At 43.7% G+C, this 25,698-nt stretch overlaps 2 protein-coding genes across 6 annotated transcripts in view; both read right to left on the bottom strand.

Moving 5' to 3' along the window:
* LOC118397241 (C-Jun-amino-terminal kinase-interacting protein 4-like) overlaps positions 1 to 13,863 on the bottom strand; it is a 68,567-nt gene extending 54,704 nt beyond the window's left edge. The window contains exons 1-2 of one of the 3 annotated variants that reach the window (XM_052472954.1): positions 13,231 to 13,374; positions 10,585 to 11,030 (exon numbers count right to left, since the gene is read on the bottom strand). In XM_052472954.1, the coding sequence (XP_052328914.1) occupies positions 10,585 to 10,902 (318 nt within the window). In that variant the 5' untranslated portion in view covers positions 10,903 to 11,030; positions 13,231 to 13,374. Of the gene's footprint in view, positions 1 to 10,584; positions 11,031 to 13,230 lie in introns of all 3 variants that reach the window. The other 2 variants (XM_052472990.1, XM_052472975.1) reach the window with 2 other exon arrangements.
* Positions 13,864 to 14,131: 268 nt separating this feature from the next.
* LOC118397227 (diacylglycerol lipase-beta-like) lies at positions 14,132 to 25,317 on the bottom strand. 3 transcript variants are annotated; one of them, XM_035791780.2, is made up of 15 exons: positions 24,590 to 25,317; positions 24,070 to 24,221; positions 23,699 to 23,873; positions 23,280 to 23,547; positions 23,085 to 23,207; positions 22,884 to 23,011; positions 20,984 to 21,110; positions 20,787 to 20,870; positions 20,633 to 20,710; positions 20,286 to 20,366; positions 20,067 to 20,194; positions 19,882 to 19,950; positions 17,074 to 17,146; positions 16,683 to 16,933; positions 14,132 to 15,301 (listed from the first exon to the last, which is right to left on the bottom strand). In XM_035791780.2, exons 1-15 carry the CDS (start codon positions 24,682 to 24,684, stop codon positions 15,106 to 15,108), a joined length of 2,028 nt encoding a protein of 675 aa, XP_035647673.1. In that variant the 5' UTR covers positions 24,685 to 25,317; the 3' UTR covers positions 14,132 to 15,105. The 3 variants fall into 3 exon arrangements, with proteins under 3 accessions (XP_035647673.1, XP_035647680.1, XP_035647687.1); XM_035791787.2 differs by having other exon boundaries at positions 20,984 to 21,032; XM_035791794.2 differs by lacking the exon at positions 24,590 to 25,317 and adding an exon at positions 24,391 to 24,507.
* Between the last annotated feature and the right edge of the window lie 381 nt (positions 25,318 to 25,698).

Here is a 25,698-nt window from a genome sequence, read left to right as displayed (position 1 = left end):
TTAAAATATATTGATTTCTCTTACAGAGAGTGGGTAGAGACAAACGGGTGCATCGTGCAATCGAGCAAGAAAGTTGTAGGTGCCTTTTCCTATTCGTGGAAAAAGAAGAGACCTGGCAGTTGATCAAAAAGAACACAACCGACCCCAGCACAAGTTTGTGACGGAGTCGCCTACCAGGTGGGGATCACATCAAAAAAATGGTGCAAAGAGTACTGGAGCAGGAGAAAGACATTTCACAGCTCCTGTACAGTGACAAGAAGACCCAGCACTGAGCTCCCACCTATACAGATATAGATGTTCTTGAGTCCATAAACCAGGCATTGACCCCACTCCTAGAATTCACAGATGCTCCGCCTGGTGAGTCTTATGTCAGTGTGTCTTACCTGAAGCCAGTACTATACCTGTTCAATACAAAGGTCATGAAACAGGGCTTACCCAAACCATTAAAACAAATGAGAAATATGATGACCTAGCCACAGATGACCTCCTGGACATAGCCTCGTTGGTCGACCCTCGGTTGAAAACACATTACATCAGAGGAGAGGATGGGCCACATAAAAGCAAGAGCTGTCTCAGAGATGGTCAATGAGGGACATGAAAACCCAAGCCCAGCACAGGGAGACATTGCTGCTGCTTCACCACAAATGCCAGCTAAAGAGAAAGTCACTGGGCAGTGTTTTCATAAAGCCATGCTCCACCACCACAGGTCTTACTGAAATCCAGCTGGTAGAAAAGGGACTCAGCTGCTACCTTCAGTCTCCAGATGCCGACAGTGAAACCAATCCACTGGACTGGTGGAAGATCCACCCCAAAAAAAGATCCATCCCAAAAAAATATCCACCCTCAAAAAAAGATCCACCCTCAAAAAAGGATCCACCCTCAAAAAAGGATCCACCTCAAAAAAGGATCCACCTCAAAAAAGGATCCACCTCAAAAAAGGATCCACCTCAGAGGGTGTTTTTAGCACAGGTGGCAACATAGTGACCTGCCATAGGGCAGCTTTAAAGCCAGAGACAGACTTGTCTTTCTTGCAACCTATAAGACAACCCAACATAAACTGATGTGCCATTAGACGAACAGTTAATGCATATCAACTTGCACTATTATATCTTAAGGGTTTACATATTTATTTATTTTTAAATGTGGAGTTAAAATGTTATTTGTGAGTTCTACTTCTGACAATAAGAAACACTGAAGCCTTTGGATTGTTCAGGCATTCTTGAGTCTGAAGCAGATATGCACCTTTTAAACATTATTAGATTAATATCGTGATAATGGACAAAAAAAAAGTGCTTTTCTTGCAAAAAGGACATTTCTAAGTGACCAAACTTTTGAACGGGTGTGTGCTATATATATATATACACACACACACAGTGTGGAGTATTTATTATTATTATTATATTAGAGTATTTGATAACCTGCAAAATCAGCAGTGTTTCATACTAACAATGCATGTAGAGGTCTGTAATTTTTATCATAGGTACACTTCAACTGTGAGAGACGGAACCTAAAACAAAAATCCAGAAAATCACATTGTATGATTTTGAAGTAATTAATTAGCATTTTATTTCATGTCATAAGTATTTGATACATCAGAAAAGCAGAACTTAATGTTAGGTACAGAAACCTTTGTTTGCAATTACAGAGATCATACATTTCCTGTAGTTCTTGACTAGGTTTGCACACACTGCAGCAGGGATTTTGGACCACTCCTCCATACAGACCTTCAGGTTTCGGGGCTGTCGCTGGGCAACATGGACCTTCAGCTCCCTCCAAAGATATTCTATTGGAGTCAGGTCTGGAGACTGGCTAGGCCACTCCAGGACCTTGAGATGCTTCTTACGGAGCCACTCCTTAGTTGCCCTGGCTGTGTGTTTCAGGTCGTTGTCATGCTGGAAGACCCAGCCACGGCCCATCTTCAATGCTCTTACTGAGGGTAGGAGGTTGTTGGCCAAGATCTCACGATACATGGCCCCATCCATCCTCCCCTCAATACGGTGCAGTCGTCTTGTCCCCTTTGCAAAAAAGCATCCCCAAAGAATAATGTTTCCACCTCCATGCTTCACGGTTGGGATGGTGTTCTTGGGGTTGGACTCATCCTTCTTCTTCCTCCAAACACGGCGAGTGGAGTTTAGACCAAAAAGCTCTATTTTTGACTCATCAGACCACATGACCTTCTCCCATTCCTCCTTTGGATCATCCAGATGGTCATTGGCAAACTTCAGATGGGCCTGGACATGCGCTGGCTTGAGCAAATCAAAATCAAATAACATTTCTTTGTCACATACACATGGCTAGCAGATGTTAGTGCGAGTGTAGCGAAATGCTTGTGCTTCTAGTTCCGACAATGCAGTAATAACCAACGAGTAATCTAACAATTCCTTATACACACACAAGTGTAAAGGGATAAAGAATATGTACATAAAGATATGAATGAGTGATGGTACAGAACAGCATAGGCAAGATGCAGTAGAAGGTATCGAGTACAGTATATACATATGAGATGAGTAGTGTAGTTTACGTACGCTGCAGGATTTTAATCCATGACGGCGTAGTGTGTTACTAATGGTTTTCTTTGAGACTGTGGTCCCAGCTCTCTTCAAGTCATTGACCAGGTCCTGCCGTGTAGTTCTGGGCTGATCCCTCACCTTCCTCATGATCATTGATGCCCCACGAGGTGAGATCTTGCATGGAGCCCCAGACGGAGGGCGGTTGACCTCATCTTGAACTTCTTCAATTTTCTAATAATTGCGCCAACAGTTGTTGCCTTCTCACCAAGCTGCTTGCCTATTGTCCTGTAGCCCATCCCAGCCTTGTGCAGGTCTACAATTTTATCCCTGATATCCTTACACAGCTCTCTGGTCTTGGCCATTGTGGAGAGGTTGGAGTCTGTTTGATTGAGTTTGTAGACAGGTGTCTTTTATACATGTAACGAGTTCAAACAGGTGCAGTAAATACAGGTAATGAGTGGAGAACAGGAGGGCTTCTTAAAGAAAAACTAACAAGTCTGTGAGAGCCGGAATTCTTACTGGTTGGTAGGTGATCAAATACTTATGTCATGCAATAAAATGCAAATTAAAAACTTTTAAAAATCATACAATGTAATTTTCTGGATTTTTGTTTGAGATTGCGTCTCTCACAGTTGAAGTGTACCTTTGATAAAAATTACAGACTTGTACATGCTTTGTAAGTAGGAAAACATGCTAAATCGGCAGTGTATCAAATACTTGTTCTCCCCACTGTGTGTATACACACACACACACACACACACACACACACCACAATGTCCTTGTTTTGGCAAGAAAAAATAATTTTTTCGTCCAATAAAATAACATCAAGTTGATCATTAAATAGTACCTGCAAAACACCAGTCTCAATGTCAACAGTGAAGAGACGACAACAGGATGCTGGTCTTCTAGGCAGAGTTGCAAAGAAAAAGCCATATCTCAGACTCGCCAATAAAAAGAAAATAATAAGATGGGCAAAAGAAACAGACACTGTACAGCGGAACTCTGCCTAGAAGGCCAGCATCCCGGAGTCGCCTCTCCACTTTTGATGTTGAGACTGGTGTTTTGCGGGTACTATTTAATGAAGCTGCCAGTTGAGGACTTGTGAGGCGTCTGTTTCTCAAACTACACACCAATGTATTTGTCCTCTTGCTCAGTTGTGCACCAGGGACTCCCAGTCTTTCTATTCTGGTTAGAGCCAGTTGGTGCTGTTCTGTGAAGGGAGTAGTACACAAGAGTTGTACAAGATCTTCAGTTTCTTGGCAATTTCTTGCATGGAATAGCCTTCATTTCTCAGAACAAGAATAGACTGACAAGTTTCAAATCAAATCAAATTGTATTTGTCACATACACATGGTTAGCAGATGTTAATGCGAGTGTAGCGAAATGTTTGTGCTTCTAGTTCCGACAATGCAGTAATAACCAACGAGTAATCTAGCTAACAATTCCAAAACTACTACCTTATAGACACAAGTGTAAGGGGATAAAGAATATGTACATAAAGATATATGAATGAGTGATGGTACAGAGCGGCATAGGCAAGATACAGCAGATGGTATTGAGTGCAGTATATACACATATGAGATGAGTATGTAAACAAAGTGGCATAGTTTAAAGTGGCTAGTGATACATGTATTACATAAAGATGCAGTAGATGATATAGAGTACAGTATATACATATACATATGAGATTAATAATGTAGGGTGTGTAAACATTATATTAGGTAGCATTGTTTAAAGTGGCTAGTGATACATCATTTCCCATCAATTCCCATTATTAAAGTGGCTGGAGTTGAGTCAGTGTGTTGGCAGCAGCCACTCAATGTTAGTGGTGGCTGTTTAACAGTCTGATGGCCTTGAGATAGAAGCTGTTTAACAGTCTCTCGGTCCCAGCTTTGATGCACCTGTACTGACCTCGCCTTCTGGACGATAGCGGGGTGAACAGGCAGTGGCTCGGGTGGTTGTTGTCCTTGATGATCTTTATGGCCTTCCTGTGACAGGTGTAGGTGTCCTGGAGGGAGGTAGTTTGCCCCCGGTGATGCGTTGTGCAGACCTCACTACCCTCTGGAGAGCCTTACGGTTGTGGGCGGAGCAGTTGCCCGTGATACAGCCCGACAGGATGCTCTCGATTGTGCATCTGTAGAAGTTTGTGAGTGCTTTTGGTGACAAGCCAAATTTCTTCAGCCTCCTGAGTTTGAAGAGGCGCTGCTGCGCCTTCTTCACGATGCTGTCTGTGTGGGTGGACCAACTCAGTTTGTCTGTGATGTGTACGCCGAGGAACTTAAAACTTACTACCCTCTCCACTACTGTTCCATCAATGTGGATAGGGGGGGTGTTCCCTCAAGTCCACAATCATCTCCTTAGTTTTGTTGACGTTGAGTGTGAGGTTATTTTCCTGACACCACACTCCGAGGGCCCTCACCTCCTCCCTGTAGGCCGTCTCGTCGTTGTTGGTAATCAAGCCTACCACTGTTGTGTCGTCCGCAAACTTGATGATTGAGTTGGAGGCGTGCATGGCCACGCAGTCGTGGGTGAACAGGGAGTACAGGAGAGGGCTCAGAACGCACCCTTGTGGGGCCCCAGTGTTGAGGATCAGCGGGGTGGAAATGTTGTTGCCTACCCTCACCACCTGGGGGCGGCCCATCAGGAAGTCCAGTACCCAGTTGCACAGGGCGGGGTCGAGACCCAGGGTCTCGAGCTTGATGACGAGCACTATGGTGTTAAATGCTGAGCTGTAGTCGATGAACAGCATTCTCACATAGGTATTCCTCTTGTCCAGATGGGTTAGGGCAGTGTGCAGTGTGGTTGAGATTGCATCGTCTGTGGACCTATTTGGGCGGTAAGCAAATTGGAGTGGGTCTAGGGTGTCAGGTAGGGTGGAGGTGATATGGTCCTTGACTAGTCTCTCAAAGCACTTCATGATGACGGAAGTGAGTGCTACGGGGCGGTACTAGTTTAGCTCAGTTACCTTAGCTGTCTTGGGAACAGGAACAATGGTGGCCCTCTTGAAGCATGTGGGAACAGCAGACTGGTATAGGGATTGATTGAATATGTCCGTAAACATACCAGCCAGCTGGTCTGCGCATGCTCTGAGGGCGCGGCTGGGGATGCCGTCTGGGCCTGCAGCCTTGCGAGGGTTGACACGTTTAAATGTTTTCCTCACGTCGGCTGCAGTGAAGGAGAGTCCGCATGTTTTAATTGCGGGCCGTGTCAGTGGCACTGTATTGTCCTCAAAGCGAGCAAAAAAGTTATTTAGTCTTCCTGGGAGAAAGGCATCCTGGTCCGTGATGGGGCTGGTTTTCTTTTTGTAATCAGTGATTTACTGTAGACCCTGCCACATACCTCTTGTGTCTGAGCCGTTGAATTGAGATTCTACTTTGTCTCTATACTGACGCTTAGCTTGTTTGATTGCCTTGTGGAGGGAATAATTACACTGTATTCGGTCATGTTTCCGGTCACCTTGCCCTGATTAAAAGCAGTGGTTCGGGCTTTCAGTTTCACGCGAATGCTGCCGTCAATCCACGGTTTCTGGTTTGGGAATGTTTTAAATCGTTGCTATGGGAACGACATCTTCAACGCACGTTCTAATGAACTCTGTCACCGAATCTGCGCATTCGTCAATGTTGTCTGACGCAATACTAAACATGTCCACGTGATGGAAGCAGTCTTGGAGTGTGGAATCAGATTGGTCGGACCAGCGTTGAACAGACCTCAGCGCGGGAGCTTCTTGTTTTAGTTTCTGTCTGTAGGCAGGGATCAACAAAATGGAGTCGTGGTCAGCTTTTCCGAAAGGAGGGCGGGGCAGGGCCTTATATGTGTCGCGGAAGTTAGAATAGCAGTGATCCAAGGTTTTTCCAGTCCTGGTTGCGCAATCGATATGCTGATAAAATTTAGGGAGTCTTGTTTTCAGATTAGCCTTGTTAAAATCCCCAGCTACAATGAATGCAGCCTCCGGATAAATGGATTCCAGTTTGCAAAGAGTCAAATAAAGTTTGTTCAGAGCCATCGATGTGTCTGCTTGGGGGGGAATATATACGTCTGTGATTATAATCGAAGAGAATTCCCTTGGTAGATAATGCGGTCGACATTTGATTGTGAGGAATTCTAATGCGGTCGACATTTGATTGTGAGGAATTCTAAATCAGGTGAACAGAAGGACTAGAGTACATGTATGTTGTTATGATCACACCACGTCACGTTAACCATGAAGCATACACCCCCGCCCCTCTTCTTACCAGAAAGATGTTTGTTTCTGTCTGCGCAATGCGTGGAGAAACCAGCTGGCTGCACCGACTCCGATAGCGTCTCTCCAGTGAGCCATGTTTCCGTGAAGCAAAGAACATTACAGTCTCTGATGTCCCTCTGGAATGGTACCCTTGCTCGGATTTCATCAACCTTGTTGTCAAGAGACTGGACATTGGCGAGAAGAATGCTAGGGAGTGGTGCGCGATGTGCCCGTCTCTGGAGTCTGACCAGAAGACCGCCCCGTTTCCCTCTTTTTCGACGTCTTTGTTTTGGGTCGCAGGCTAGGATCCATTCCGTTGTCCTGGGTGAAAGGCAGAACACAGGATCCGCTTCGCGAAAGTCATATTCTTGGTCGTACTGATGGTGAGTTGACGCTGCTCTTATGTTCAGTAGTTCTTCTCGACTGTATGTAATGAAACCTAAGATGACCTGGGGTACCAATGTAAGAAATAACACGTAAAAAAAACTTTTTAAAAAACTGCATAGTTTCCTAGGAACGCGAAGTGAGGCGGCCATCTCTGTCGGCGCCGGAAGAAATTGCTTTGTTTCTGGCCATTTTGAGCCTGTAATCGAGCCCACAAATGTTGATGCTCCAGATACTCAACCAGTCTAAAAGCGGCCAGTTTGATTGCTTCTTTAACCAAAACAACAGTTTTTAGCTGTGCTAACATAACCCTTTTGCAATTTTCTAATGATCAATTAGCCTTTTAAAATTATAAACTTGGATTAGCTAACACTAACACAACATGCCATTGGAAGGCATGAGTGAAGGTTGCTGATAATGGGACTCTATGTAGATATTCATTTTTTAAATTATTTTTTTATCTGCCGTTTCCAGCTACAATAGTCATTTACAACATTGTCTACATTGTATTTCTGATCAATTTGATGTTATTTTAAACTGACAAAAAGTGATTTTCTTTCAAAAACAAGGACACTTCTAAGTGACCCCAAACTTTTGAATGGTAGTGTATATCATAATATTTTGTCATATCGCCCAGCCCTTTGGGTCTGTCTGTTGCTTGACATGTCTATAAACCTGTGAGAAACTGACACAGCTGGACTAGAGGCTGGGTTTGACACGTCTATAAAAACCTATTCGTACCCTCCCAGGTGGCGCAGTGGTCTAGGGCACTGCATCGCAGCGCCAGCTGTGCCACCAGAGACTCTGGGTTCGCAGCCGGCCGCGACTGGGAGGTCCGTGGGGCGACGCACAATTGGCCTAGCGTCGTCCGGGTTAGGGAGGGTTTGGCCGGTAGGGATATCCTTGTCTCATCGCTCACCAGCAACTCCCGTGGCGGGTCGGGTGCAGTGCGCGCTAACCAAGGTCGCCAGGTGCACGGTGTTTCCTCTGACACATTGGTGCGGCTGGCTTCCGGGTTGGATGCGCACTGTGTTAAGAAGCAGTGCGGCTTGGTGGGGTTGTGTTTTGGAAGACGCATGACTTTCGACCTTCGTATCTCCCGAGCGCGTACGGGAGTTGTAGCGATGAGACAAGATATAAAATACTAATAATTGGATACAACGAAATAGGGGAGTAAAAGGGGGTAATTTAAAAAAAAAAATTAAGTAAAACTATTCGTCACACTCATCCACTGACTCGTAGGACAAGGACGGCTCCTGGAAAGTTCACTTCAGGTAAGTGCAAACGCCCCGACCTCGGTTTTCCAGCCCCAATTCAATGACATGCTTTTTTAGTCGCTCCTGATAACCGCTGTGAACTGACAACTAGGATATGGTGGAAAAGGCATGCGTGGGCGGTGGGTCTGACAAATGACATAACCCTCTGACATCATCCTGAACCGGTCCATGACCTCAGGATGTCTGGAGGAATGTGTCCCAGGAGTATCCTGGCCGGAGAGAGGAACTCAGGAAGTCTCGTTTTCCCAGGAATTTCCTGCCTGGCCCTGCTCTCTTCCTCTCTCCGTCTGTAGTGAAGAGTAACAGTCCATCTCAAAGAGTTCCTGTGGTTTCAGCTCTGGGAGAGATCAGTGCTACACTGGACTTACTGAGACTGTTTGGGTCTGTCTGTTGCTTGAGTCCCAATAGTATTAAATGGGTTGTAGAAGTACATGTGACCGGGGTGTTCATCTGCAGTGTTGCTCACTAACTGAGAACCATCATGTCTCTACTTACAGCCTAGCAGGTGTCTGGATTTTTACAGTCCTGCGAACGTGAATGGGTTTTCTAGAGCCTAACGAACAACATGACTGAGTTAGCCAGGCCTGTATGTAAAGCAAATTAAGCAGACAGTTTTCAACCTCGAAGTAAACACCTAGGCATCACACTGGTAAATAATTTAACATTGGGACTCATGCTTTTTCTATTTGTTTATAAAGTGCTTGTTAAGTAATTTCCCGTTTATTAACTACTTACGAACCATTTCGATTCTTGTTGTAATTCCACATGCCAATGAACTGCAGCTCTGAGGAGAACGTCAAGAGCAGTGCAAAGCAAATGACTGGAGGGACACACACAGTCCCTGGCCAAACCCACTTAGTGTGCAAATCATGACATGTCTAATAAAAACTAGGCCTACATAGTGTACTACAAGAGCTCTCAGTATTCGTGGCTAACGGCAGAGAATGCTGTGACAAGACAAAGTGAGAGATAAGTCGCAGATTTGGAACATTACACTGTGACCTTCAAATGTTGTCTAAGTGGTGTAATGTCAGAGTTAACCCTAATAGTGAATGAAGTTGAAGGGCAGAGCACCACACACAATCATAACCAACACTACAAAAGAGGACTTCTAAACCATGCTCAGAGAAAGCAAAACATTTAAAAACAGGTGAAGCATACAGTATTGCTGCTGTCAACTGCTAAACAAGGATCACCTGACCTGTAAATTAACCCATCTATAGGAGAGGAAAGGAGCTTTCACTTTGGCTGTGTGGTGGCTGAATTTAGGGTGAGCGGTTGTAACTTCAAGGGATATGTTCTGTGTTATGCTTTTCATAGACTCCTGGTATGTCTGCATTGAATAGTCTTTGCCTTAATCGTTGGATCAGATTTTCCACAACAGCAGTTATGGGAATAAAGAGAGTTCAACAACACAGAGGGGGGTTAGGAGGGGTGAAAAACAACCACTCTAGAACAGCGTGATTATAGATAGAGAACATATGGATAGCCTAGTGGGTGAAAGGCAGAGAACCGGGAGAGAGAGAGAGAGAGAGAGAGAGAGAGAGAGAGAGCAACAGGGGGACAGAAAGAGAGTAGTCTGGTAGGTAGACTGCCTAATGCGTTGGTGGCAGAACAAACAAACAAACAACTGTTCAGTTGCAGCAGGATAGAGCGAAAGAGAGCAGTCTGAAGCTAGGCAGATATGTCATCTGGTTACAACAGCTGAAGACAAGGTTACACATAATATTGTGGTTGTGACAACATTACTGTACTTCAGTAATTTACACAATACAAATGGAGCTCCATCTAAGGGGAATGACAGAAGATGTACTATATTACCTGTCAACATATATAAGGCAAGGTTTATATGACCTCATTTCAAACAGCCGAAATGCTTGAGTTTCTAGCGCCAACAGTGCAGTAATATCTAACCATTTCCCAACAGTACACACACATTTAAAGTAAAGGAATGGAATTAAGAATATATAAATATTTGGACGAGCAACGTCGAAGCGGCATAGACTAAAATACAGTAGAATATAATACAGTATATATGTAAACATTATTAAAGTGGCCAGTGATTTCAAGTCGATGTATATAGGGCAGCAGCCTCTTAGGTCCAAGTGATGGCTATTTAACAGTCTGATGGCCTTGAGATAAACTGCTTCTTTCAGTCTCTCGGTCCCAGCTTTGATGCACCTGTACTGACCTTGCCTTCTGGATGGTAAGCGTGGGTGAAAAGGCAGTTGGTCGGGTGGTTGTTGTCCTTGATGATCTTTCTGGCATTCCTGTGACATCGGGTGCTGCAGGTGTCCTGGAGGGGTGGTAGTTTGCCCCCGGTGATCCGTTGGGCAGACCGCACCACCCTCTGGAAAGCCCTGCGATTGCAGGCGGTGCAGTTACCGTCCCAGACGGTGATACAGCCCGACAGGATGCTCTCAACAGAATATGTTACAATCCCTGATGTCTCTCTAGAAGGAAATCCTCGACCTAAGATCGTCAACTTTATTATCCAGGGACTGAACATTAGTGAGTAATATACTCGGAAGCCGAGGGTGGTGTGTGCGCCACCTGAGTCGAACTAGGAGTCCACTACGAATACCTCTTCTCCGCCAGCGGTGTTTTGGAGCAGCCTCTGGAATAAGTTCAATTGCCCTGGGGGGTACAAACAAAGGATCCTATTCGGGAAAGTCCTATTCCTGGTCATAATGCTAGTGAGTTACCGCCACTCTGATATCCAAAAGTTATTTACGGTTGTATGTAATAACACAAAACATTTGAGCTAGTAATGTAAGAAATAACAGTAATAAAGTTGTTCATGGAGCAAGAAGAATGGCTGCCCTATCTTTCAACGCCATCTTGCTACACCTGCAACAAAGTGATAAATAAGGGGCTGCTTGAAATGGGGTCATAAACATTGCTTTTTTTTTTACATAATGTAACATCTTCTGTCTGAAATGGGTAAAGGTGACTTCATTTTCCATGGATTTTACACATTACCACTTTCAGATATACAAAAAAGCTTGTATAAAAACTGGGCATAGTAAATTAGTGGGATTTTGGTTTGTGTATGAAAGGGAAAGAGAGTAGCAAGTCAACCAGATAAATGTCTCCAGCCAGAAAGCTCGAACCTGTGATTGGGTGCGTCTTTTGGCTGGGACGTTAAACGGGTGTCCTGACTCTCTGAGGTCATTAAAGATCCCATGGCACTTATCGTAAGAGTAAGGGTGTTAACCCCGGTGTCCTGGCTAAATTCCCAATCTGGCTCTCAAACCATCAGTCATCTAATAACCCCCAGTTTACAATTGGCTCATTCATCCCCTGTAACTATTCCCCAGGTCGTTGCTGCAAATGAGAACATGTTCTCAGTCAACTTACCTGGTAAAATAACGAATAAATAAATACAATTTTCCCTAAAACGAGATACTGGGATATCAGTTGCCATAGGCTACCTGCATATAGCTCGGCAAAGTTGAATTGCAATTATTACCTCAGATTTTAGTCAGTAGCCAGTCTATGCCTATTGAAATGCATCACTCGCAAATAGGCAATTTATAACAGTTTGTAGTCTTAACATCTGGCACATAACAGCACAATAGCCAGAAAATCGCCAAAGATTATTTTTTTTTATGTCTGTCCAACTTTTATCACTCAAACTCTCCTGTAGAATGTATCTATAGTTATGTACATGCAAACTGGATTTATTTACAATTATAAACTGGGTAGTCTGAGCCCTGAATGCTGATTGGTTGAACGCCATGGTATATTAGACCATGTACCACGAGTATGACAAAAAATGACCTTTACTGTTTTAATTATGTTGGTAACCAGTTTATAATAGCAATAAGGCAGTGGTTTGTGGTATATGGCCAATATACCAGGGCTAAGGGCTGTGTCCTAAGAACAGTCCTCAGCAGTGGTATATTGGCCAAATACCACACCTCCTCGGGCCTTATTGCTTAATCATAGAAAGAAGTTAATCGACAACCATCGATGGAAAATGATCTAATATGGACAAATTATATTTTCTCTTCTGACATTCTTAAACTCACTGTAATTATTATTTTAAAGGAAAACTACATTTTGCTTCTTAGCCTACGTCGTTACATCGATATTCCTTCCTAATTCGCTCATAGCATTATCAAAAAAGAGATTATTGGATAAATGATACCAGTCTTTTGCTGCAGAAAAATAATTTTGGCCTAGTTTTCCCGGCCATGTGAGCCGTTTGACGAGTCATTGGGCTTCACATTTTTGCAATCCCTGGCAACCCTGTTTACAGCTATCTGGAGCTGTGACCTAAAAGGAGTCAACCGAGACCCACCACTCCGTCCTGACCCATTATTTGAGAAACATGGCATTCTCATTGGGTGGAGCTGCATTCGTATAGTGTAAATTATTTAAGTACAGTAATGTGTCACCTGCCATAATATTTTCAACAGTGCTAAATGAGGCATATCTATCAGCTGTTGCAGCCAGATGACATTATCTTCCTGGCGTCAGACTGCTATAGCTTTGAGGTTAGCCTACAGGCTACCAACATTGCCATAGTTTGCATGCATGCTAGCATATTAGGGGATTAAAGCTAACAAACAAGCGTATATATATAGCTAGCAAACGGTTCGCAAGTTCTCCTAAGAAACATGCACTGCTAGCCGAGAGTTATCTCAAATTGGAAAACTTACTAGCTACAGTATGGGGTACAGTATGTATGTGCTGCTTGTTGTGGAATATTACTTGTGCTTGAACTGTCAAAGCTAACTTTAGTGGTCTAGCAGTTGGAAGCATGCAAAGCTTTTCCATCAACCAACTTGTCCTTCTTTTCCCTCTTTGACATTCGAGGACTCAAACCCACCTCTTCTGTAGATTTTCTGAGCGATTTCTCCCGTTCATACTGGGTAACAAGTTGTTCGTTGTCTTCTTTCAGAAGCTCCAACTCAACTTCGTGCTCCTGGTTGTCCGCGAACACCGCGTCCAAGTTCTCCAACACTGCGACGACGAGCGGCATTAGTTCTTTCACAACGTCCTCGTCGTACTGACAGATCAACCGTTCAAACTCTCGGTAAATTGAGCTCGCCAGACCCGAAACCCGTTCAGACATCATCGCCGAACTGCCAGAGTCGTCCTGGTAAAGAACTCCATCGTCCAACTCCATTTTCTTGTCCTCCTCTCTTCTCGGCAGCTAGCGAGCTAACAGTAGCCGAGGAAAACGTTACGCTAATTGTGAAAGAAAGCCTGCCAGCAGCAACCCAATTATATTTCTGTGGTGCAGCGAGACCAAATAGTGTCCCTAAAATATAACCGAGTTACCATTAGCTACGGAGAAGATAAACAATAGTAAAATGAACGACTTTCAACAAGTTGCGGTCCCTGTCTCATATGGACAGTTGACTTGCAAGGGCGCTAAATAGAAAAGTATCTCGGTTGCTACTTGGCTCCGCTTCTTAGTTTACCTTCCCGACTTCCCAACAGATGAGCTTCTGTGTTGTTGACTGGCTCCGGTCATGGTGACGTCACATGCTAAAAGCGGGCTGGGGTTTGAGGGGAGAAAATGTAATAATTTTTGATATTTTGGAAACATTTTGTAATTTGTGCCAGTTTTCATTCCCATCAATATTGGTCATATCTGTAATAACCCATATTTATTCAATGTGCCTCATCAATGTACTGTTTTAACAGGTAGTCTAAAAAAGCTGCTTCGGGACATTGCAAATGTTTGATAAATAATGTAAGCTGCCTCCAGAAACATAAATAACTACAGAAACATGACATGCTTTTATTTGTATCGTCAAACGAAATAATACACAATTCAGGATGTAAACTACTACATTACTGTGACTTTATGTAATCAATGTTGAATTACCTGATGATGTAATAATATGTAAATAGCAAGTTAACAGAAAATGTGTTATGAAACTGGAGTAATTTAGGTTACCTCATATCACCCAGAAGTTGTTTTCATGCAAATTAACTCATTTGTCTCATGCACTACTCATTCTGCATACATGGAGCAAAACAGAACATTGGTCAAGCATAGAGAGTATTGGTGAGACATGTTATGTGATGCATAGGCACTATTCACCCTGATCTTTGAGGTAGAAGTTTTCCCCAACCACTTATACAGGGTCAGATATTGTTCATCACCCTAATGGTTAGGGGGAGGATAATCTGATCGTAGATCTGTGGTCCAGGACAATTTCTTCCTCAAATCTCAGACATTCAGCACAGGACAAAGACAAACCACTGTTAAACAATCAACAAATAATCTCTTCAAAACCAGCAACCTAAAAAAATAGTCAAAATAAAATCTGAATGTACACTTTTAGAATTATAGTTACACTGCAATAATATCTAACTATGTACACAAAGCACATTTGATGTTAACGACACAATGACAGTTTTTCATGGAATTACTCAAAAGAAGAAAGCAATAACCAATGAATTGGCAACAAATGACTACAAATGAATAATCAAATTGCAACTCCCTTTCCAAAGTCATAGTGAGAAAGAAGCACATTCCTTTTATTGATGAGTCTAATTGTCTTGCCCCTTTGACTTGGCTGTTGAGGAACCCCTCATGGGGTGGCGACAAAACAGGGACAGAAACTGGGGGGATTATAGATAGGGGAAAGGAAGAAACAGGACTGGAACAGAAGGACTGGGGACAGAATGGGGTCAGACTAGCGAAAGAGTCAGCCTTGTCCTGTCCAGGTGTGTGTAGCAGTGTGAATCAGATGACGTTGAGGTGGCTGTTGCTAAGCGACGAGGGGCAGAGGTTGAAGGGCCTGTCCTGTGTCAGACTGCGAAGCGACAGGAGCACAGCGTCAGGCATGTGGTCGGCCATCATCCTGGGACTGATGAGAACACTACGGAACACCGTTTCACTGGACCACTCCACCCGGTAACGCACCTGGGAAAAACAGGACCTAGGAGGAAGGAAGGGTAAGAAAAAGTGGAGGACTTTGGTCAATGACAAAGGCAGACATGGATGTAATGTACTTAAAGGGGCAGTGTAGTTAACATGATTTTCCTGTTGTTTTTCCTTCTACATATTTTCACACGGAGGTCAAAAAAACTTTGAAAATGATAATGCCCTTTTTATGTAAGAGCTGATTGAAAAATAGTCTCCTTCCTGAGCGGTATGACGGCTGCCCTGGTCCCATGGTGTTTATACTTGCATACTATTGTTTGTACAGATGAACATGGTACCTTCAGGCATTTGGAAATTGCTCTCAAGAATGAACCAGACTTGTGAAGGTCCACCATTGTTCCCCCTGTGGTTTTGGCTGATTTATTTAGATGTTCTCATGATGTCAAGCAAATAGGCACTGAGTTTGAAGGAAGGCGTTGAAATACATCCACAGGTACACCTCCAATTGACTCAAATGAAGTCAATTAGCCTATGAGAATCTTCTAAAGTCATGACATAATTTTCTGGAATTTTCCAAGCTGTTTAAAGGCACAGTCAACTTAGTCTATGTAAACTTCTGACCCACTGGAATTGTGATACAGTGAATTATAAGTGAAATAATCTGTCTGTAAACAATTGTTGGAAAAATTACTTGTGTCAAGCACTTAGTAGCTGTCCTAACCGACTTGCCAAAACTGTAGATTGTTAACAAGACATTTGTGGAGTGGTTGAAAAACGAGTTTTAATGACTCCAACCTAAGCGTATGTAACTTCCGACTTCAACTGCATCTTCAAATTTGTTTCCTAATGCCCACACGATCAGCAAGCATTTCAAGAAACAAAGGAGGCTCAGGGAAATAAATGATCCAAAAGTTATTTTAAATAAATAAGTGATTTATTAAGACAAAGTGATGATTTCAAAATAACATTAAAGACTCCATGCAAGGATTTTTTTTTACAACCAAAATGGTGTAATTCTGAACTTAATTAGTAACGTTATATTCCATTTTGTATGACTTGAGTAGTTTCCCCTATCCAGGTGTTCCATGCTCTGTGTAGGCTGCATGGAGAATGGAGGGAGAGGTATCGCTCAAGTCACAACAAAATGGAACAAAAAGTCGGAATTACACAATTTCATGTGAACAACATCTGAAAGACCCGCATCACTATACTGAGAGTGTTTCTGTTTCTAAAAGGATGTATTTGGGTGTTTTTGGAGCATTTGTTCATGTTTTGTTCAAGCCCCCATACTTCGGAACGAGGAAGTCTCACCGGGTGGAGTAAGTTTCTCAAAAACAAGTGATATTGCAAAAAATGTCTGAACACTTCTATAAAATCCTAAATACAGATCTGGTTGTAAAAAAAGTTAACTTTGTGTGTGTGTGCCTCATACACACCTCCGTGCCGGCCCGTCCTCTGTAATGTGCAGTATACGTCCCGGTAAGTAAAGTGGCAGGTGGGAGCCGTGTACAGGTGACTTCTCGGAAGCCAGGCCTTGATAGGATGATGAGCTGTGAATCAGCAGTGACTCCTCCCCCAAAAGCGGTTGGTTAAGCTCCTCCTTCAGTCTGTTGTCCATCTCAGTAGGGAAGTCATCAGGCTCTCCCCCAAACAACTCATACCAACAGCCCTGGAGCAGGATACGGTACTGAGAGGGAGTGGAAGAGAGAAAAGGAGAAGGAAGAAGTCATCAGAAATCATCAAGGTCCCTCTCCATAGTTACAATTCTGCCCATATCATTTCACTGATAATAAACTTCATTTTGGATTTGAATGATAATGTTCTCACCTTGGGCTTATTGCAATTAGAAACTATTTTTAGTATTCTCCTCTTCAAGTCCTCCATGTTTGGATAACTCAACCTGAGACATGGAGAGAGAGAAAATGAAATATGTGTAGCCTTTCAACAAAACACAGAACTAGCACATGAATGCTAACTCAAGAGAAACTTTTTTTGAGATGGCGGTGGTGTTGCGGTCATTTTCTGTGAGCCTGTAACAAGGGGACAGATCCTAAATATATAGTCTCCATCGTACGCCATAGCCCTTTCACATTCAGACTCAGAAATCAGGAGTTTCCACTGGAGTCGACACACTGACACTCGGTAGAGCATGTTCCTCTGCAGCTCAGTCGGTAGAGCATGGTCCTCTGCAGCTCAGTCGGTAGAGCATGGTCCTCTGCAGCTCAGTCGGTAGAGCATGTTCCTCTGCAGCTCAGTCGGTAGAGCATGTTCCTCTGCAGCTCAGTCGGTAGAGCATGGTCCTCTGCAGCTCAGTCGGTAGAGCATGGTCCTCTGCAGCTCAGTCGGTAGAGCATGGTCCTCTGCAGCTCAGTCGGTAGAGCATGGTCCTCTGCAGCTCAGTCGGTAGAGCATGGTCCTCTGCAGCTCAGTCGGTAGAGCATGGTCCTCTGCAGCTCAGTCGGTAGAGCATGGTCCTCTGCAGCTCAGTCGGTAGAGCATGGTCCTCTGCAGCTCAGTCGGTAGAGCATGGTCCTCTGCAGCTCAGTCGGTAGAGCATGGTCCTCTGCAGCTCAGTCGGTAGAGCATGGTCCTCTGCAGCTCAGTCGGTAGAGCATGGTCCTCTGCAGCTCAGTCGGTAGAGCATGGTCCTCTGCAGCTCAGTCGGTAGAGCATGGTCCTCTGCAGCTCAGTCGGTAGAGCATGGTCCTCTGCAGCTCAGTCGGTAGAGCATGGTCCTCTCTGCAGCTGGTCCTCTGCAGCTCGTCGTAGAGCATGGCCCTCTGCAGCTCAGTCGGTAGAGCATGGTCCTCTGCAGCTCAGTCGGTAGAGCATGGTCCTCTGCATCTCAGTCGGTAGAGCATGGTCCTCTGCAGCTCAGTCGGTAGAGCATGGTCCTCTGCAGCTCAGTCAGTACGCCATTTTTTAAAAACATTTTATTTAACCAGGTAGGCCAGTTGAGAACAAGTTCTCATTTACAACTGCCAGCTGACCAACATAAATCAAAGCAGTGCGACAAAAACAACAGAGTTACACATGGGATAAACAAACACACAGTCAATAACACAATTGAAAAAAATGTATACAATGTGTGCAAATGAAGTAAGGAGGTAAGGCAATAAATAGGCAAATAGTATTACAATTTAGCAATTTACACTGGAGTGATATAAGTGCAAATGAGGATGTGCAAGTAGAAATACTGGTGTGCAAAAGAGCAGAAAAACAAAAATGGGGATGAGGTAGGTAGTTGGTTGGATGGGCTGGGTACAGCTGCGGTGATCGGTAAGCTGCTCTGACAGGTGACGATTAAAGTTAGTGAGGGAGATAAGTCTCCAACTTCAGAGATTTTTGCAATTCGTTCCAGTCATTGGCAGCAGAGAACTGGAAGGAAAGGCGGCCAAAGGAGGTGTTGGCTTTGGGGATGACCAGTGAAATATACTTGCTGGAGCGATTGCTATGGGTGGGTGTTGCTATGGTGACCAGTGAGCTGAGATAAGGCAGAGCTTTACCTCGTGGTCCTTCTGTAGCTCAGTTGGTAGAGCATGGCGCTTGTAACGCCAGGGTAGTGGGTTCGATTCCCGGGACCACCCATACGTAGAATGTATGCACACATGACTGTAAGTCGCTTTGGATAAAAGCGTCTGCTAAATGGCATATATTATTATATTATTATTACCTAGCAAAGACTTATAGATGACCTGGAGCCAGTGGGTTTGGGGACAAATATGTAGTGAGGACCAGCCAACGAGAGCATACTGGTCACAGTGGTGGGTAGTATATGGGGCTTTGGTGACAAAACGGATGACACTGATAGACTGCATCCAAGTAGAGTGTTGGAGGTTAATTTGTAAATGACATCGCTGAAGTCAAGGATTGGTAGGATAATCAGTTTTACGAGGGTATGTTTGGCAGCATGAGTGAAGGAGGCTTTGTTGCAAAATAGGAAGCCAATTCTAGATTGGTCCTCTGTAGATCCGTCGGTAGAGCATGGTCCTCTGTAGATCAGTCAGTAGAGCATGGTCCTCTGTAGATCCGTCAGTAGAGCATGGTCCTCTGTAGATCCGTCAGTAGAGCATGGTCCTCTGTAGATCCGTCAGTAGAGCATGGTCCTCTGTAGATCCGTCAGTAGAGCATGCACTGCTAAGGTTGTGGGTTCGATTTCCGGGGCCACCCATCCGTAAAAAGTATGCATGACTAAGTCACTGGATAAAAAGCATCAGCTAAATGGCCCATATTATTATTATTACATGCATACAAGGAACAAGTGTTTCCCAGTCCCTATCCTGGTCCACTGTGTGTACTAGTATAATTATTATTTCTATTTTTTACCTTTATTTAACTAGGCAAGTCAGTTAAGAACAAATTCTTATTTACAATGACGGCCTAGGAACAGTTAACTGCCTTGTTCAGGGGCAGAACGACAAATTTTTACCTGGTCAGCTCGGGGATTCGATCTTGCAACCCACTAGTCCAACGCTCTAACCACTAGGCTACCTGCCGCCCCTAATAATGTGTAATAGTGAGAAACTCATAACAGAAACTCATTAATAAAGCACAGTTTGTTTGAGATAAACATGGGAGCACAGAGGGTCTCCATAACCAGAGGGATGGGTTGAGGGGGGCTCCTCTCCTCCTCACCTTGGCACCAAGTCCTTCCCCAGCACCACAGACACTACAAACTCCTTGGAGAAATCAGCCAGGGCTTTACTGCAGAGAGAGCACAAAGGGAAATCAATCTAATACTATGTACATTACACCAAGTTAAATCAACGCTTGATGTAATGCTAAACATGCTTTCTTTTGATGTGTGTTGAACTTGTTACCTCATGAGTCCCCCTGGTGGAGAGAAGGCGTAACACTGCAGGGTGGGAAAGGAGCTCCGTAATAGAATGGCCAGGAGAGAGGCTGTACCCCCTCCAAGACTGTGGCCTGTGATGACTAGCTTGTACTCCTGAAAAAACACAAACACACACAGTTGGTGATTTTAGGGTTATATTCAACGAATGTACTTTATCCGAGAGAGGAAATGTGAGGGCTCTTACAGGCGCGATGGTGAAAGCCTGGTTTAGAATGCCATCGTTGAGGAGTTTCTTACAGATGTAGCTGGCTGCCTGAGACATGCCCTGTGGAACATAAGAGGTTACAGCCAGCTCATGTCTACCAAAACCTCCCTTGGTAGATGAGTTATGATTTGATAGAAATTCTAAGAAATTAAAGCTCAATATAAGTTAAGTTTGGTCCCGTGGCCCCGCTTGCAGTACTAGGGTTGTGGGTTCAATTCCCACAGGGGCCAGTATGAAAAAGTATGAAAAGGTACCCACTCACAACTGTAAGTCATTCTGGGTGAGAGCTGACTAAAATGTAAATGTAATGTGATTATTCCACCTACCTTGTGAGCATAGCATGCTCCTGACACTCCCTCTACTGGAAGGTTCTCACAGTCTGCAGACAGGTCAGTCAGCAAATCCTACACAGAAATGTACATTAACTAGTGAAAGATTGAGATGGATAGACAGGAGGTTTAGAGTGATGAGAAGTCTCACCCGTAGTGACAGTGTTCCTCTGATAGCCACCAGTACTGCCGCTCTCTTATGGTCCAGAGCCACAAAGAACGGAATCTCATAGATCTGGAACAGACAGAGTTATATTTATCAGAACTAGAGAATTCAACACTGGCCAACGGGCAGCACACTAATGGGGGAATAGGATCTCACTTGAGATTTGCCCTGAGTTGAAGTACCTGGTTGTGAAAGCTAACGTAGATGAAGTCTCTGTACTGTAGGCCGGTGCTGTGGAGGACAGAGGAGAAATGGCAGCCCATATTGTCTCCTCCGACAATGTCATACTCAGCAGACTGGGTCTTACAGCTGAAACATACAGTATATGGGCATATATGTGTTTACAGTACATACAGTGGCAAGAAAAGGTATGTGAACCCTTTGGAAATAACTGGATTTCTGCATAAATTGGTCATAAAATTGGATCTGATCATCTAAGTCACAACAATAGACAAATAGTCTGCTTAAACTAATAACAAACAATGATACGTTTTCATGGCTTTATTGAACACACCGTGTAAACATTCACAGTGCAGGGTGAGAACAAGTATGTGAACCTTTAGATTGAATAACTGGTTGAGCCTCCATTGCAGCAATAACCTCAACCAAATGTTTTCTGTAGTAACAGATCAGACCTGCACAACAGTCAGGAGGAATTTTGGACCATTCGTCTTAAAACTATTTCAATTCAGCTATATTCATGGGATGTCTGGTGTAAAGTGCTCTCGAGGTCATGCCACAGCATCTCAATTGGGTTGAGATTAGGACTCTGACTGGGCTACTCCAGAAGGCGTATTTTCTTCTGTTGAAGCCAATCTGTTGTTGATTTACTTGTGTGTTTTGGGTTGTTGTCCTGTTGCATCACCCAACTTTGGTTGAGCTTCAATTGGCGGACAGTTGACATTTTTCAGGAGAAGGTAAGGTTTTGATAAATTAATTCCCATGTTTTTCTGGTCGATGATAGCAAGCTGTCTAGGCTCCCTCCACCAAACTTTACAGTGGGGATGAGGTTTTGATGTTGGTGTGCTGTGCCTTTTTTTTCTCCACATATTGTGTTGTGTGTTCCTTACAAACAACTCAACTGTAGTTTCATCTGTCCCCAGAATATTTTGCCAGTAGCGCTGTGGAACATCCAGGTACTCTTTTGCGAACTTCAGACGTTCAGCAATGTTTTTTTTGGACAGCACTGGCTTCTTCCGTGGTGTCCTCCCATGAACACCATTCTTGTTTAGTATTTTACGTACCGTACACTCGTCAATAGAGATGTTAGCATGTTCCAGAGATTTCTGTAAGTCTTTAGCTGACACTCTAGGATTATTCTTAACCTCATTGCGCATTCTGCAGTCATCTTTGCAGGACAGCAACTCCTAGGGAGTAGCAACAGTGCCAAACTTTCTCCATTTATAGACAATTTGTCTTACTGTGGACTGATGAACATCAAGGCTTTTAGAGATACTTTTGTAACCCTTTCCAGCTTTATGCAAGTCAACCATTCTTAATATTAGGTCTTCTGAAATCTCTTTTGTTCAAGGCATGGTTCACATCAGGCAATGCTTGTTGTGAATAGCAAACTCAAATTGTGTGAGTGTTTTTATAGAACAGGGCAGCTCTAACCAACATCTCCAATCTCGTCTCATTGATTGGACTCCAGGTTAGCGACTCCTGATTCCAATTAGCTTTTGGAGAAGTCATTAGCCTAGGGGTTAACATACGTTTTCCAACCTACACTGTGAATGTTTAAATTATATATTCAATATAGACAAGAAAAATACAATAATTTGTGTGTTATTAGTTTAAACACACTGTGTTTGACTATTGTTGTGCCAGATGAAGGTCAGATAAAAATTTAATGGCCAATTAATTCAGAAATCAGGGTAATTCCAAAGGGTTCGCATACTTGCCACGGTATGTGTTTACAGTACATATGTGTGCTTGTGTTTTTGTTCATGAAGTTACTTAATACACTGATGTCCACTGTTCTTGATATTGCTGTTCACAAATATGTAGGACAAATTACTTTCACACCCCAGCTCAAAAATCGTTAAGGATGAGCACATTAAATTAGAGGTGCCACAGTCTTACCAGTCCCTGCTGAGTCTGCAGGCTCCGGTGAGAGGGTTGGAATAGACATACATGGGCCAGCCATATGCAGCTACAGCAAATTGCATACAGTGGGTTGCCTTCTCCAGCTCTGCCTCAAGATCTTCTGCCTACACACACACCAAGGCAACTGATTGATTGATTGACAGACTCACTGATTAATTGACTGACTCCAGGACTTACGATAGGTGATGAGGGGCTGTGAGATAGGGCCTCGTCTGGATCTCTACACTGCTCCATCTTATCCTGCTCCTGGTGTAGCAGAGCCAAACCTGCTGCGATGTCACTGGGAACCAGGTCTGTATCCTACAATTACACAAAGTAAAAAAATGAACAAGATGTGCATGCACGTACACACACCCTGTTTCCTTTACTCACCGAGAAAAATCCACTGACAAGCTGAGCTATGCTGGAGAAGGCAGCTCTGTGGCCCTCATCCCGAGGCAGGCAGCAGCAGAGGAGCCTCAGCCTGCTCTCCCACACCCTGACAGCCACGGAGCGGGCAGTGGACAGGAGCTGTGAGCCCTGACTGCTCTCCAGGTCCCTTACTCCCAGCAGCTCCTGTGACTGAGGCCCAGGATGGGTGCTGCCTAGCGGGTCGAACACAAACAGCACCCCCACCCCTGTGGACAGCAGCAGAATCCAACTGCCAGGGAGAGAGACAGGAGAATGTTTCACATCATGTAAACTGACTATGTGTATTCATGGGGCATGTAGGCCTATATGTGTTGCCTTAACCACATGTAAACATACCACAGTATACATTCAGGGGGAAAAAATGTGTTCTTCCAACCCACCTGGCGACCACTGCAGCGATGACGGCTCCCACCTCAGCAGGCTGACAGCCCTGGCTGTCATCAGACACCCAGATGGCCCCCAGGATGGCCCAAATTAGCTCAGGGACGTACAGCATCACCCGCACGTACACCAGCACTGGGATGGAGCGCCGCGGGCCTGGGTTAGTGATCGTCCCTAGGGAAACAAAGCAATCAGAGATGAGTTCCATGTTGACGATATATGTTATGATAAACAGACCTGTTTATTTTTTATATATTATTATGAATGGTCAACAACAACAAAATTGACATATAACACAAATTCTAAACTCTTTGGATAATTCATGTAAATTCCTCATCATATCATAACAGTACAAGTGTGCCAGATTCACCTTGAGCACTGACGTAGACGATGGCACATAGAGACAGGATGATTAAAGCCAACAGGATGAGTAGAACCACCAGGTAGCTGTGTAGAACTCTCCCACCAGAACAGTCAAACTTCCCCTCATGGAGAGTGTATAGTGCCAGTGTCCCTATCCACCTGTAGGGCAGGATAGAGGTACATATTGATTTTATTAGATCATTAAAACATCAATGCAATACCAGCAGAGGTCACTGCGGCAACCTTTGGAAGGATGAGGTTGTGCACAGCAAGGAGGATAACATTGTTTTTCTTGCTTTCATAATTTTCTAATAAAATAAATACAAACCAAGAAGAGAGAATAGGCCTTCAGCTGCTGCCTTGCTAATTGCTACAGTGTGGGATCTAGGTAGCAATGACTGACAACAGTCTTTAATACTGCACGTGCTATATGACAACACTTGTGAATCATCCCTCCGTTTAAATATCGTACCGTGTCGAGCTCACTTTTGATAGGACAAATTTAATTGTGTGGCAACAACACTTACCATAGAACCCTGACGAACAGCTCAAATGTGCCGGGGAAGACCAGATCGTCGCTCGCAATTCCCCATCGCCGGCCAAACGCTACAATTCCAGGCATCTTGACAAAGATAAATCTCCCTATCTAGCAAGTAAAAGTGAACAGCTAGCTAACTGGCCAAAGGTTAAAATTCTTAATTGTTATCTCTGGGTGAAGAAACACTACTTTTTAAAGATTGCCACCCTCGATCGACCAATTGTTGTTGATGTAATGCCAAGGGGACGTCGTTAATGTGTTGACATTGGACTGCTCTCGAATTTAGGCTAACGCACTTCGCTAGCTAGAACGTCACCAGCCGCGATTGTAAGAGTTCGTTTATAGCTAAACTACCGCACACTTATTCACAATCTAATTGTAATGTCAAGGATTTGTAAAAAAAAAAAAAAAAAACAGCTAGATTATTTTTTGCTTCATTGAATTCAATTTGCTAGCGAATTTATCAAGCAGTGCGCTAATGACACTGCGATTTGCGCATCAGCTTCAGCTGTCATTTAATTCCTGGTAAATTCCTGGAAGCCATCGTCAACGTAGGTTTATTCATTTGAGGAAAAGTACCAAAAAAACATCCCAAAAATAATAATTAATATAGTTAGCAGGCTGACAGTACAGTATAGGAGCAGACAACAAAGCTACTCATAGCCTGCTCGAAATGTTTTTCTTCTTGTGATTGTGTCCGACTGTTAAAAAGACCCCCAATCAAACGATGTGATGTGAATCTGTTCCACTTCGGTTGTCTATTATTTGCATATTTCCATGATGTTCATGGGATTTAATGAATGTGTTCAATGAGCTAATTCTGTGTCATGGTGTTTTTATAGTTAAAATAAACTCTCCAAGTACTTTTAAATTGTTTAGCATTCTAAGCACAAGACAATGTAAAAGTACTTGCATACTAAATTTTTTTATAGACCAGACTGTGTTCAATGTAGCCCAGGTTGAGGCAAAGAGAGTGACTAAAGGACCATGGTTACACATACACAAATCTAGAGGCGAAAGAAACACCCCTATTTGGGTGAGGTGCTGGCTATCGGAGTGGAACACATGAAAAATAAAGGAGCCACTCACTCCAGCTCA

This window comes from Oncorhynchus keta, chromosome 2 (assembly GCF_023373465.1).
Source record: "Oncorhynchus keta strain PuntledgeMale-10-30-2019 chromosome 2, Oket_V2, whole genome shotgun sequence".
Lineage (NCBI taxonomy): Eukaryota > Metazoa > Chordata > Actinopteri > Salmoniformes > Salmonidae > Oncorhynchus > Oncorhynchus keta.
Note: the sequence above shows the minus strand (reverse complement) of the source record. Positions and strands in the feature narration are given on the sequence as shown.

Bases quoted from the DNA above. Each gene is read 5' to 3' on its own strand.
- LOC118397227 (XM_035791780.2), bottom strand. From the start codon at position 24,684: ATGCCTGGAATTGTAGCGTTTGGCCGGCGATGGGGAATTGCGAGCGAC. The intron at 20,871-20,983 runs GTACTTCAACTC...TGTCTGTTCCAG, and splicing joins ACGTTAGCTTTCACAACCAG to ATCTATGAGATTCCGTTCTT. The intron at 20,195-20,285 runs GTAAGAGCCCTC...GTGTTTTTTCAG, and splicing joins AGGCTTTCACCATCGCGCCT to GAGTACAAGCTAGTCATCAC.